This window comes from Callorhinchus milii, unplaced genomic scaffold (genome assembly GCF_018977255.1).
Source record: "Callorhinchus milii isolate IMCB2004 unplaced genomic scaffold, IMCB_Cmil_1.0 Scaffold20, whole genome shotgun sequence".
In the NCBI taxonomy this organism is placed as follows: Eukaryota; Metazoa; Chordata; class Chondrichthyes; order Chimaeriformes; family Callorhinchidae; genus Callorhinchus; species Callorhinchus milii.
The window spans coordinates 578,862-591,904 of record NW_024704761.1 but is presented as its reverse complement, the minus strand read 5'-3'; the positions used below and the strand labels follow the sequence as shown (position 1 = coordinate 591,904).

Below are 13,043 nucleotides of genomic sequence, written 5' to 3'. Positions count from 1 at the left end.
TCCCTGTGCTTTTAAGGAACCAATAATCCTTTATTTATTTATTTATTTATTTACTTATTTATTTATTGATTTCTTGCTGTCGTTTATTCAAATATTCGTATCATACTGTGTCAAATCACTCCAGTTTTCAGAACTATTTGTATATTCAAAAATCTGTGACTTGGATTGTTGTGGGCTATGGGTTATATGTGTTTCGCCCAAAAAATATACAGTCAATTCACTTTACAGTATATCCTGTGAAGCGCTTTGAGACGTCTCGAAGACGCGATAAGGCACAATATCAAATGCAAGGATTATTATTATTGTATATAACAGAGTGTGAGCTGACTTTACATCATAAAACACAGAACGTTTTTTTTGCCAAAGACATTGCATTGCTCAGGCTTGGAAATCCACCTCTTCTAAGTCTTAAAAATTGGTGTGACAATTTAAGATTGTGCAGAAATTGCAGAGAATTCTTAAATTCAGCCTTAATTTGCAAGACAGACAGTTCTCAAAAAAAATCTATCAACTTCCAAATTAAATTAACGTTGAATTTAAGGTTTCTGCCCCCCCCCCCCCCCCAACCCCGCCTGAAAATTGTGAAAGAATTTAAAACATTTAAGGCAACTTGTTTTAGAGCTGAAGGTTTGCGAGTTCTGATTGTTTGATATGTTAAGACCTGATTGGGTCGATCAATGCTGGAGAATATTGGCTCTCTTGAATTATACACCACAATCTGTAAATCTCGCAAGGATTGGATCTGCTTATTCAGCAGCACTAGTGTTATTGTTACTGCACACCGACTTTGATAAACCGCACTATCTAAGCGTGAACGACAAAGTCATGCATTTCATCCAGTTCAAAAGGAACCACTCTTAATAAAATAGTCACTGGAATGGGATCATACAATTCAGGCCTCAGAACATTAACTGTGACTTCAGTAACTGGTTTAACTCACAGGAACGTCCGTGAACTGCGCTCGATGGTTCCAGCGTTCACAAAGGAAAAATGAAGAGAGTTTGGACCGTGGAGTGCTGCTTTCAGGCACAAGAGCAGGACGTTTACAATAATTGATCATTATAATCAGCACGTAGTGTGTGTGACACAGCACACCAGGACACACTGTTCATTATACCTGTTCTTCACTACTTACTCCCGTTATAAGGCACTCGAGGGATGGTATTCTAGATTAGTCAAGGCCTTGATTGGAAGGTATAATAAACAGCAAGAGAGAGACAGGAGAGAGACAATTACAAAACTCTAAAGCATTGTGAGGAGAACAGGTTAACAGACTGTACAGTATCTTTAAGATATGAACTTCTTAAAATTAGCAAACAATTCAAAACTGGGGGGAAAATAAGATAAGTATTTCCAATGATAAAGCTCCACATGAGACTTGACAAGACACTTGCAGAGTAACCTCTGAGCTGGAGACAGAATTGATGCTCCACAGATGCTGAAATAGCACAAAGTACTTGGTTTTCGCTTTAAATAACATTACCGAGAGGGAAGATACAAAATACAAAAAAAAACTGTATGAAAATATTTTCCTTGCTTTGAATAAAAATTACCAAAAAAATAAACTATGCTTCTTTACACTAAGACAAGGGTTGAAATTGGAGACATCTCAGTTACCTGATTCTCATCGCTGTTGTTCCCCTATGACATCAAATCTCTTTTAAATATAAAAACGGGGGCCTGAAGGCTACATTCTGACGATATATATATAAAAAAATAACACCTTGGTCAATACCAAAATTGCCTATAAAACAACTGGATTCAAGGCCGGAACAGATATTTGCTCAGCTGTTGTGCATTGCAATCCGGGTGTAACATTTTCCTATGATGCAACAAGTCTAAACTTTAGACAATCAAGATAGCCTCTTCCATGATTCTGCAATTTTACTCCTTTCTACAAAGTGGGACCTGCTTTCGTTTTGTTCATCAAATACAAGGCAAAAAAAAAAAAGACCATCCCTCCCACCCCCACATATAAACTTTTATAAGAAGCATCTGTTGTGCAAAGCCATGCATCGGATACGTTTAATAAACTTACTGGGTTTTGCAAAACAGAAGTGCGTAGTTGCATGGAATGGCTTCTGCACACTTTCACACCTAGTTGGGTATCTACAAAAGGCAAAAACGTGACAAAGTCTTAATTGTGCAAAGTGAAAACTAGATTAATATCCGCGCTACAGAGGGTGGACGGATATCTGCATCGTTACTGTGACAGCGCAATGGCGCGCTTCACAAGACATGCAGGTACCCTCCCAATGCCCTCCGCTAATCTGGGTGGCAAACGTCGACTTGAGCTAGTAATAAAGAATTCTTTTTTTAATATAAAGATCCACAAAAGATCTTGCAAACGGAGTGAGCGACTTTAAGCTATGTACAAAAGACGTGTCAGTTACAAACTCCATGCCAATGGGACTGTCTACCAGGCATTCACCCTTTGCCCATTCACACTTCGTTGTTCAGTTTGATTTAGACTACAGCAGACCCCTGTATTTTTGGCAATGGACATGATGGTTGTGCTGCATCCAGTAAAATGCAGTCACAAGAAAGTTTACACAGCAATCATGACATGATGACATGCAGCAACCACAGCTTATTGATTTTATCTCAGACTAACAGTTGCTTTCCAGCAACTTTACTCTTGCCGACGTGACCTGTTTGGCTGGTACACCTCAAGGGTGTGGTTCCTTATTCATACCACGTAGTTTGTTTCCCGTAGAGAACGTTACCATTGCAAGTTCATAGTCGTGTTTAAGTTTAGCTCCGTCACGTCCAGGAAATCAGCAGAGAAGATGCTGGGGGTGGTGGAGCCGACAGATCCAAAGGCAGCGGCTGAGCTGGGGGGTGTGAGATCCAGCCAGTCCATACTCTCCAAGGGTGTTTCTGTGAGACCCAGGTTCAGACCTGGGCCATGTGTGGGTGTCGGTGACATGTGGGCTTCTATCGGTGACAGAGGATTCTCCAGAATGTCTGGAGTGTTCAGCACTTCCTCCTGCGGGGTCCCCGGGAAGCCCTCCACCATAGTGTCCAAGCGAGAATCCTCGCCGCCCATTTTGAGCAGACTGAGGTCACTGCCCCTGCTCAGGGAGCCGTGAGAATTCAGCAAGGCCTCCAGCCGATTGTCACCGTTGCTCGTGCAATGGTCAAAGGGAAGGTGGGGAGGGGACATGTGATCGAAGGAGCTCGCTGAAGATCTGGGCCCGGTCACACTGGCAGCTCCTGAGGACACTGTGATTTGAGGCACTGACTTTGGGTTACACGGATGATCGTTTTTGGCATTTGGTGGCATTTCTGAAAGCAGAAAACACTCTGAATAAGAAAACACATTCAAATTACTAATAATAACAACTTACACTTGTATAGTGCCTTTCATGTAAGGAGGACATCCCAATAATAATAATAATAATCCCTATAATAACAATGCTTACATTTGGTACAGAGCCTTTCATGTCAGAAGGACGTCTCAAAGCGCTTCTCAGGATGTACTGTAAAGTGCAATAACTGTGTGTTTTGTGGACGAACGTGTAATAATGGACAATATAAATGGTCGATTGTCCCAACCTTCTTTACAAAAAAGTATAAAAATGCACACAAATATTTCTTGCAAGTGTGGCTTATTTCCCAAGTTACAGAATGAGAGAATCATTCATTTGACAGCACACAAGGAGGGTATTTGGCCTATCATGCATGTGACAGCTCTCTCCAAGACCTATCCATTTACTCTTACTCCCTTTCCCCCTACCCTTGTATAATTAATTGTCTTTTCCAAATGTTTATCTCATTCCCTTTTAAAAGTTGTGAATAAAAAGCTATTATTAATAAAAGGTACTTCAATTGTGAACTGAGAGGAAATGGTACTCAAAACAGAGTTGTTAAGTGAAATTTGGGCGCTTGTTTCTTAAGCTTACTTCTATCACTTGGGATATGCACACAGAACCTTACATCCCAAAGTGGGGAGAAATGCGAACTGGGTCTAGACTTACTCTACTTTTTTAGCATTTCAGAGCAAACAGAATTTGACAAAAAAGTCAGGTAAAACTCGCCGCACTCAGGGGACAGAGTTTGTGACATCTTCATTTGGAAGCCCATTTTAAGAAGCATGGAAAGCCAGCTTGGAAGTTGGGGCTGAATTGAACAATTTGCCCAAATTTCTGGATGCTCTGAAAGGCTAAGACATTAGAGCCAATGCAGACCTGGGTGGGTTCCTACCCCAAAGAAGGCAGTAGATACTTGAATGATTGAATGCTTTACAGATAGACATTGTGAAAAGAACAGCTCCTTACCTCCACTCTCAATGAGCACATCCAGAAGGTCATCCATCTGGCTCCTGGATAATTGCTGTACAAGATAGATTAGAATAATATTTATAATAATCCTTGCAATTTATACAGCGCCTTATCACATCTTCGATACGTCTCAAAGCGCTTCACAGAATATACTGTAAAGTGAATTGACTGTACATTTTGTGGCCGAAACACAGCAGCCAATTGCGCACAGCAGAGTCCCACACACAGTTGTGGATTGAGTGACCAAATTAATGAAGACATCTTTCAGTAACCAAACGAAGGATGTCAGGGCCACATTACCTCCATGAACCCAGAATTAATTGTTGCAAAACTGCTGAGTGGATAAAACAAATTGCCTGTGCTGTCGTTGCTCATTGAAGGCTCTAATGACTAATGACCAAATGTACAGTACATATGAGTCTCACCTGTTTGACTGCATCCTCATAAGACGGAGGCTGTTTTATCTTGCTGAGTGTGGAGCTCGAGCTACAGAAGGGAGACCCACCAACCATGAACTTTTGCTGCCCCGGGACAGCAGAGTTTGGGACGTTCATCTGAATAACAGAAAGCCAACAGAACGCTCAGTCCACTGACCATTACAAACCATTCACAGCTTATCTACATCACACAGGAGTAGAATGACATTTCACCATTTTGAGTATCAGCTTCATTTTGCTAACAATCATGGAATCAGTTCAAATGTTGCTGCTACTCTGGCCTAGCAGCTTCCCGTTGCTTGTCCAACGAGGACCAGCCAGCTTGTTGAGTAGGAACACACTGCAGTCACAAGCTGTATGACATTTGAAAGGTCACTTTTCAGGGGAATCTGTCAGATACAAGTCTTCGGTTCTGAACAGAATTTTAGTTCCACTTATTGACAGCTAAAATTCTTATTTTGCCCCATTATATTTGTAATCGGACACAAACCAGGCTTGTGTGTTATCCTCTGGGCCTTGGTGACTGTTTTAATCCCATTTCCCCATCTTTTCCCTGCAACGCTGCATGCCAGACCAAGGGAATTGTCCAGCCCTATGTGGAACTCTCAGTAGTTTGACTTGGAGACTCTAAGGCATGGCATTGGGTTTCGACATGTCAGACACTGAGATAAGCGGGCTGGGATACTACCCTGCGTGAAGGGCTAGAAATTAGATTGTTGTTGTGACCAAAGAAAAAGCAATGTCTCAATACCTTCCTGAGTATCTGGTGTTGGAGGATGTGGTGCTGGTACTGGGGGCTGTTGGCTTGTAGAGGCTCCTGTCCCTGTGTGGCCTGCAGCAACAAAGACAGTGAGCGAAAATATGTCAATGTGAAAAAATAGTTTGTCTTTTTGAAAATTAACCTTTTATTCAAAGAATCACAAGGATTCAGCAACTATGTGCAATTGGCTGCCACATTTTGCCCACAAATACATAGTCACTACACCTCACAGTATATCCTGTGAAGAGCTTTGAGATGTCTCGACGATGTGAGAAGGCGCTATATCAAATGCAGGGATTGCCCAAGTGTCCTCCTGGCTGACGTGCGTCCAGGTCATTGCTGACATGAGACTTCAATTGTGCAACTAGCTGCCATTTTCACCCACAAAAAAAAGTCACTGCACTTGATGGCAACAACTTGTGAAAGGTTTTGACCTTATGAGACACTGTCAAAATGAGAGGACTTTTTCAATCAAGGAAAGAAGATGATTCAAAGTAAAACTGCTTTATCTTTAGTACGGACATCTAGAAAATAACCAACTTGGCCACTCAGAACACTCTTCTTACCTGTACTTTGAGGTGACCGTTGGCAGTTTGGAGCTGATGAGGTGAAACACTTCGTCCATCTCCATTTTGGGGGGTGGGAGACATGGACAATAGGAAGTGGTTCTTGGGGGAAGGAGGAAGGCTGGCGTGCTGCGGGCTGTGTGTGGAGCCGCCCAAAGGGGAATGTTGAGGGGAGCACTGAGGGCTGAGGAAAGGCGGGGACCTAATGGTGTTCTGCTCGCAACCTTCTGCACTTGTGTGATTGTTCACCACGCTCTGTGACCTCTGTGGCGTCCCACAAGCATTCAGACTCTCTGTTGAGCCACAGTTGGATGTGGAGGAGACAATGGCAGTGGGGCTCCTGTCATTGATCTGCTGATCTGCAAATGGACAGCTGGACATCAGGTTTTCCTGTTTGATGGACACCGAGAAGAGCGAGTGGTCGGGCTGGTTATTTCTCTTCTGCTTTTGCAGCTCCATCTTCAGCTCCTCCACCTGTTTCTGCTCCCTGTGCAGCTTCCAGGTCAGCTCCTCGATCACCTTCTGCTTCTCCATCAGCATCTTGTCCTTCTGCACCTCGAGGCCCTCCAGTTCGGCCTGAGCGCTGCCCATCAGCCCATCCTCCCCGCACAGCCGGCCTGGGGAGGTGGGCAGCACAAACTGGGGGGAGGACACGGCCACGTCACTGAAGGTGTCGGGCAAACCGCTTAGGTCAGAGCCGGTCACTGACAGGTCTGAGGAGGCGGGGGAGATGGGCGGGGTGGAGCTGGTGCTGCCAAACTGATAGAACCCGTTGGGCAGCACCGTGGTGCCCGGCTGAGGCTGGAAGCTGGACAGAGACGTGGCCGGGGTCATTGAGAAAGTCACTGCTGTCATCTCGCTGACTGAATTAGAGATGGCGGTGGGCGGGACAGCTCCATTGCAATCCTGGAAAGGTTTCAGTCGCTTCATGAGGGCTGTTTTTGTGCCAGACACGGGCAAGCCTCGTATCCTCAGATGCTGCCTCAACTCCGAGACCTGCAGTGAGCGAGAGACCAAAAAAACAGTTGTGTTACAGATGATTAAGTGCAAGGAGTTGTCAAGAGACTGTGTCATTGCCAGGGAGAAATTGTGGCAAATGGCCCATGGTCATTAGGAAATCCCTATTGGGGCGTTTGCCATTTGACGGTTTACAAAGAGAAACCTTCCAACCATGTAAAATATATGCCAGCATGAAAGGCACTAAATAAATGTGAATTAATTTGTATTATACTGTAAATTTAAGACACTGAAACTGTGCCCTCTTGATCTGCCACCTCTCGGTGTATCTGAAAGTATTGATCTGGCTTTAGTTTCTGAATCCCATTCTTGCTATTCGATTGAGAAGTTTTATTTTGGTCAGCCGGGTGTCTGACACACATGGAAACCTGTCATCGTGCTTAAGAGTCTCCAAACCAAGCTGAGATTTCCATCATCCCACCTACACATGGAAATCCCAGAGATAGATTGTTGGAATGGAATGCGCTCTCTCTCTCTCTCTGGAGGGACATAACCTGCTTACGTAATTCTGGAAAGTATTAGGCACATGTTGGCAAGAGTCAAGGCTTGGTTCTATTTTTGGTTCAGTGGATCGAGTGGGAAAATGGTTGCCTGACTTGTACTGAAATGTCTTCTTCTTTTCCCCGCTCTGTGTCAAATCCAATGAAGATAAACGCCAACAGAAACCTTCTACAAACTGCCCTGGGAGAAGGCTGATAAAGACAAAGTACTAAAGTTCTGTAAAAAAAGATACTGAAGATTCTGTGGCTAATAGACATAGGAGTAACCTCAGCAATGTACAGGAGAAGCCAAGATTCACCAGTCATGTTTTTTTGGGACATAAACATAACTAAAATAGCTCATATTTATCAAATGATATCACCAGCCCATACTTTTCCTGTCCTATTTTGTTCTGGCTTCAAAGAGTGAACACTGCCAAGCACAGTTGGCCCACCAAATTGGTACAGAATAAATTGGATCCTACCCTTGGACACTAGCCTAATGTGTATAAATATGCTTGTCCACTACTCTTCCCTCACCCACCAGCATATTATTTGAGTCCTCTGCTGCAGTGCAAGTTATTCTCCCAGTGAGGAGATTGGTGCCCATCCATTCTGTACTGCTGATTGCTGGTCCCAGTGTCCGAAGGATCTAAACCCTTCTCCCCCATACCATCTCTCCAGCGTTTACCTGACCTATTTGTCCTATATTGACTAGCATGTGGGGCAGGGAGTAAATCTGAGGTTATGTGGATAAATCAGAAATATCATTGATCAGAAAAGGCATCGCACAGTAAAGTTAGACCTTAACACAGAGAAAAACGAGACAGTTCTTCATTGGCAAAACTGCTAATTTGCCTGTTAACGTTACAGCAGCCTCTGTCAGAGTAACTTCTGCCCATTGACAATCAAATAACCCAAAGGTACAGAGGCGGTGTTTGATTGTGTGTTGAAGAGCTTCTCAGTAACTGCAAAGCATGAGTGGACCATGTTGTCCCACTCGCATCATCCACTCCATTAACAATTTTGAGGGTGTAAATTGCGCTGAACGTACTTTTAAATCATCCAGGTTTGAGGGCAAGGGTCCTGGCTTCAGAGAGCAGACAGCAGCTTGCGCTGAGATGGTGGATCTGACAGGTGACAGGCTGCTGCTTGTGACAGCACCAGAGGACATCCCCGCGTTTCCCCGTGACAACTGCTCACCAGGCTGTCTGTAAAGAGAGCGTCCAACACAAATAGTCATGTCAGGTCCCGGTTCTATAGTGTGAGCCGCGCTGGTGTAATATAACTCAACGATACATCAGAATATTCCAGATCAAAGCATCAACATTGAGTAATTTGAAACAACAACAAACTGTGAGTTGATAGTTGATAATAAATTACCGGACACACGCACGCTTTGGATTGAGAATCATTACACACATACATCCCACCTACACAAGGAAATCCCAGAGATAGATTGTTGCGATGGAATGCGCTCTCTCTCTCTCTCCCCCTGGAGGGACACATGCTGCTAACCTAATTCTGGAATGTATTAGGCGCAGGTTGGCAAGAGCCAAAGCTTGGGGGACACCCCAGAGTGTAAGTTCGGTTAACTGATGGAGTCTATCCACCGACTGCGAGATGAAGCAGGCTTTCTAGACACGGCCTGAGCAGCACTTACTTTATTGTTGTAGGGAGGATGTTCTGGTAGCTGTAGTGCTGCTGCTGCTGTTGGCTGAGGATCTGGAGCTGAAGGAAGAGTTGCTGCTGTTGGAGGAGCCGTGCATAGGCAGAGTCCATGGGGGGCAGGCACTTCTCGGGCTTCTGATCGGGTGGAATGTACTGATGGTATTTCAGCTTCTTCACCTTTGGCTTTGTGTCCTTGGGTTTCTTGTGACGCTGGTTCTTGCCGTCTGATGAGGGTTTCGTCTGTGTTTTCCCAGGGAAGATAGGGAGGGGAGAAAAAGCAATTACTCTGTGTTCCTCAGACCGAACCTTCAGCACGAAGCTTGTGGCTATCTGCCGGCGACCAGGGGGAGATAACTGGCCATCGTCATTGATGCACTTACAACCTTTCAGATAAAAAAAGAATCCTCCAGGTTAAATCGGGTCAGTCACCCTCATGGCAGCTTTATGGAATCTGGCTGTGCGCAAAAAAAAAATTGCTGTGCATTTGCCTAAAATATACAGTCATTATACAAGACAGTAATTGCTAGAAAGCAATATGAGAACTTTCACTGTGATAGCATTCTATAACATGTCCAAGTTCTCTCTTGTTTTGGTTAGTAGCAATGGGGATCTGAGGGAGCACTCTTAAATGTAGTGTCAAAGGGTCATAGACTTGACATAATTATCCCAAAGTCACTCTATAATAATCCTTGCATTTGATATATGTGTTATTATTTTAAGATAACACAGGGCTGTGTTATAGTCAATGACAGTCTAACTTAATGGCGGTAGTATGTTATAGACTGGTACAGAGAAATTCATAGCTGAATCTAAATATTATTATAATAATATTTATCCTTGATTTGATATAGCGCCTTTCACGTTGGGAGGGCGTCTAAGAACACTTCATAGGATTTACTGTCTCATCTGTCTAATGTCTCATCCGTCCTTCGGGTGAGACGTTAAACCGAGGTTCCGTCTGTCTCTCCAGATGGACCTTAAAGATCCCATGGCATTATTCGAAAAGAGAAAGGAGTTTCTCTCTCCCAATGTCTTGGTCAATAAATCCTCCCAAGTACAAAATTAGTCACTCAATCCACTGTTTGTGGGACACTGCTGAGTGCAACTGGCTGCTGAGTTTCGCCCACAAAATGCAAAGTCAATCCACTTTATAGTATTTCCTGTGAAGCAATTTGAAACATCTCAACGAGGTGATAAGAGGCTATATCAAATGCAAGGGTTATTATATAGGATTTACTGTAGAGTGTAGTGACTGTGTATTTTGTAGATATTAGTATCTGACACCTCTTTGATTCAAACAAACGCTGATAACCCTGGTACTCATCAAACAGATCATTAGCAAGTTTGAAGCAAACCTGTGCATTAAAACTATACAATGTTTACAGCACTGGAGGCTGGTCGACCCATTAAAGAAAGAGGACGGAAGCCAAAGCAACTCGTGAGGAAATGGGCACTGAGAGTAGACTGCATCGTCTCCCCACACTGACTTCTTTATTAAGGAAACGTGTTGGACGTCTTTGCTCACTGGAGTCCAAGTGCAGTCAAGGATCTAATTTAACAGTCACTGTGAGGGAACCAGGCATTGCCAATCCCGCAGTGGGTCTGAACAAACTCTCCCGTCTGGTAATTATTATTACTAAATCTGAACCTGATCTTCAGAAACTCAGGCCCAGCGCAAAACAGATCCCCTCAAAGATCCAGAAATAGTTCACAGCAACATCTCCTATAACAATGCCCGAGAGCAAGCACCCAGAGCTGGCAGGAGTGGGCCGAGCAGGGCCAACCATGAGTTGCACCTTTAATAATAACAACAATCTTTACACTTGACACAGCGTCTTATCTCATCTTCGAGATGTCTCAAAGTGCTTCACAGAATACACTGTAAAGTGAATTGACTGTGTATTTTGTGGGCGAAATATCTTGGGGTAAAAATACCCAAGTTTACAAAGTACCGTGCCCCCACGCCTACAGTCACCTCCATGTGGTCAACCCAATTAATGGCTGCAACCTAAACTCCCCAACTGCAGACACATGGATACCTCGCAAAGCCACACATGCTGCACTGGACTGCTGCGGGCTGACTGAGCATCTGATTAGAGAGCTAGAAATTCAGGCTTACTTTAACTATGGCTGGCACTGGTATTGGTGCAGGGATCTGATCATTCAGCTGGGTTTGGTTCCCTGGGTAACTACGTGCAGATGTCTGCCTGTTAAACTCACACTGCTGGGAGAGGTGGGGAAGATACTGTAAAACAAAGCAAAGGGAAAAGTTAGCTGGATTGTGCTCTTCCATTTTCTTTTTCCTCCACTTCCTGACTTCTTCCCTCCATCCCCACTCTCTCCCCTCCCTCCGCGCTCTCCCCATGACCCTTCCTCCGCTGGGAACGTTGCTGTGAACAGGACACAGACTGGGCTAACAGTGCACTTTCAGACAGAAGAGAGCGTGAGTTCAGATGTCTGAGGGTACATGATTAGGACAGACACCAGGAAGTATTTCTTCATACTGAAGGTGTGACTTTAACAGGCAGACACCTGCCAAGAAAGAGGGAGAACTTCAGAGTGAGAGAGAATGAAAGGAAATAAAGGAACAGCCACTGGGCTTTGCAAATATTTTTGAAAAATGCCTTTCTTTCATTTTCTAACCAATGCTCCCACTTAACTCTGGGACCCAGAGCCTCTCTGGTAGTTGGGAGCACATGGAGAGTTGCGCTGTATCAGGTGGCTTCACTTAAATGTTCCAACATGGAAAGCCAACAATAGTTTATGAGCCACATGCCATAAAATACAATCACTGGCCCACTGACAGCTGTGCCTGGAACATCACCATGCCCACTGCCAAGTACACCATGTAACACACATATTGGTATGAGGCGCTCAAGCCAACGAGCTGTCATTCCCAGGTCAGTAATTATTCACGAAACGACGCAGAACATTGTATTCTTACCACTAGGGGTAGTCGTAACTGTTAATATACTGAATATAAAGCATGCAGATAAACTCATTGTCACTGGAGAACTACAGGGCATCCAACAAGACAACTCTTCATCTCTTGTACACAATTTAGACCCAACTCCTTTGAAACTATCATGCTTTCTCTGCACGCTGTGATATTGTCACAATTGCGCACAGTTTGCCTGAAACATGTTGGTTCCATCAATATTATGGAAAGAGAGGGAGGGATCCGTCTTGTGCTGATAGCAATCTTTTCACTACGGCTTTGTCTAATAGCGAACAATGTAAAAGAGACAATCAGATGAAGCGTGCTTGAACACACAATAAAATATTGGCCCACTTAGCCCCTCGCAACTTTTCACTTTGATTCTTTTGCTCAACAGAATTTATCTTACTCTCCAGGTTGTCATTACACATCTCACAGTAAGAGGCTGGAGTGATAAATGGTCTGAATATTTGTCGATTCCAATGCTTAATATTGCTACTTTTAACAGACAATGTTCACAGCAAAGCACCACTTCCCGAAATCACAGAAATCAAAGACAAACAAAGTGAGGACCTTTCCATAACTAATCTTTCATCTGGAGCCAAGATCTCAGAAGTCTGGAAAGCTCTTGAAAACTGTAAATAATATTACTTTAACAAATGATCTTACTAGCTGTGATTCACAGCATGCAAACCTCCTGAGTGAAGCTATTAAACATTGGTTCAGATTTAACAATACTAGTTCTTGATACAGCACCTTACCGCATCTTCGAAATGTCTCAAAGTCTCAAAGTTCACTCAATAAAAGAGATTGAATGAAGAAATTATTATTATTTTTTTGAAGGGATTATTACTCCCACAAAAGCGATCTGCCAATCGACAAACAACCAGGT

At 43.7% G+C, this 13,043-nt stretch overlaps 1 protein-coding gene across 5 annotated transcripts in view; it reads right to left on the bottom strand.

Moving 5' to 3' along the window:
* Nucleotides 1–572: 572 nt before the first annotated feature.
* Nucleotides 573–13,043, bottom strand: part of myocd (myocardin) — a 61,650-nt gene continuing 49,179 nt past the window's right edge. For 4 of the 5 annotated variants that reach the window (XM_007888868.2, XM_042342460.1, XM_007888866.2 and 1 more), the window contains 8 exons: nt 11,333–11,458; nt 9,206–9,453; nt 8,597–8,753; nt 6,047–7,042; nt 5,472–5,552; nt 4,709–4,837; nt 4,281–4,335; nt 573–3,288 (listed from right to left, as the gene is read on the bottom strand). In XM_007888868.2, coding sequence (XP_007887059.2) covers nt 2,723–3,288; nt 4,281–4,335; nt 4,709–4,837; nt 5,472–5,552; nt 6,047–7,042; nt 8,597–8,753; nt 9,206–9,453; nt 11,333–11,458 — 2,358 coding nt within the window. In that variant the 3' untranslated portion in view covers nt 573–2,722. The remainder of the gene's footprint in view (nt 3,289–4,280; nt 4,336–4,708; nt 4,838–5,471; nt 5,553–6,046; nt 7,043–8,596; nt 8,754–9,205; nt 9,454–11,332; nt 11,459–13,043) is intronic. The other variant, XM_007888867.2, reaches the window with a different exon arrangement.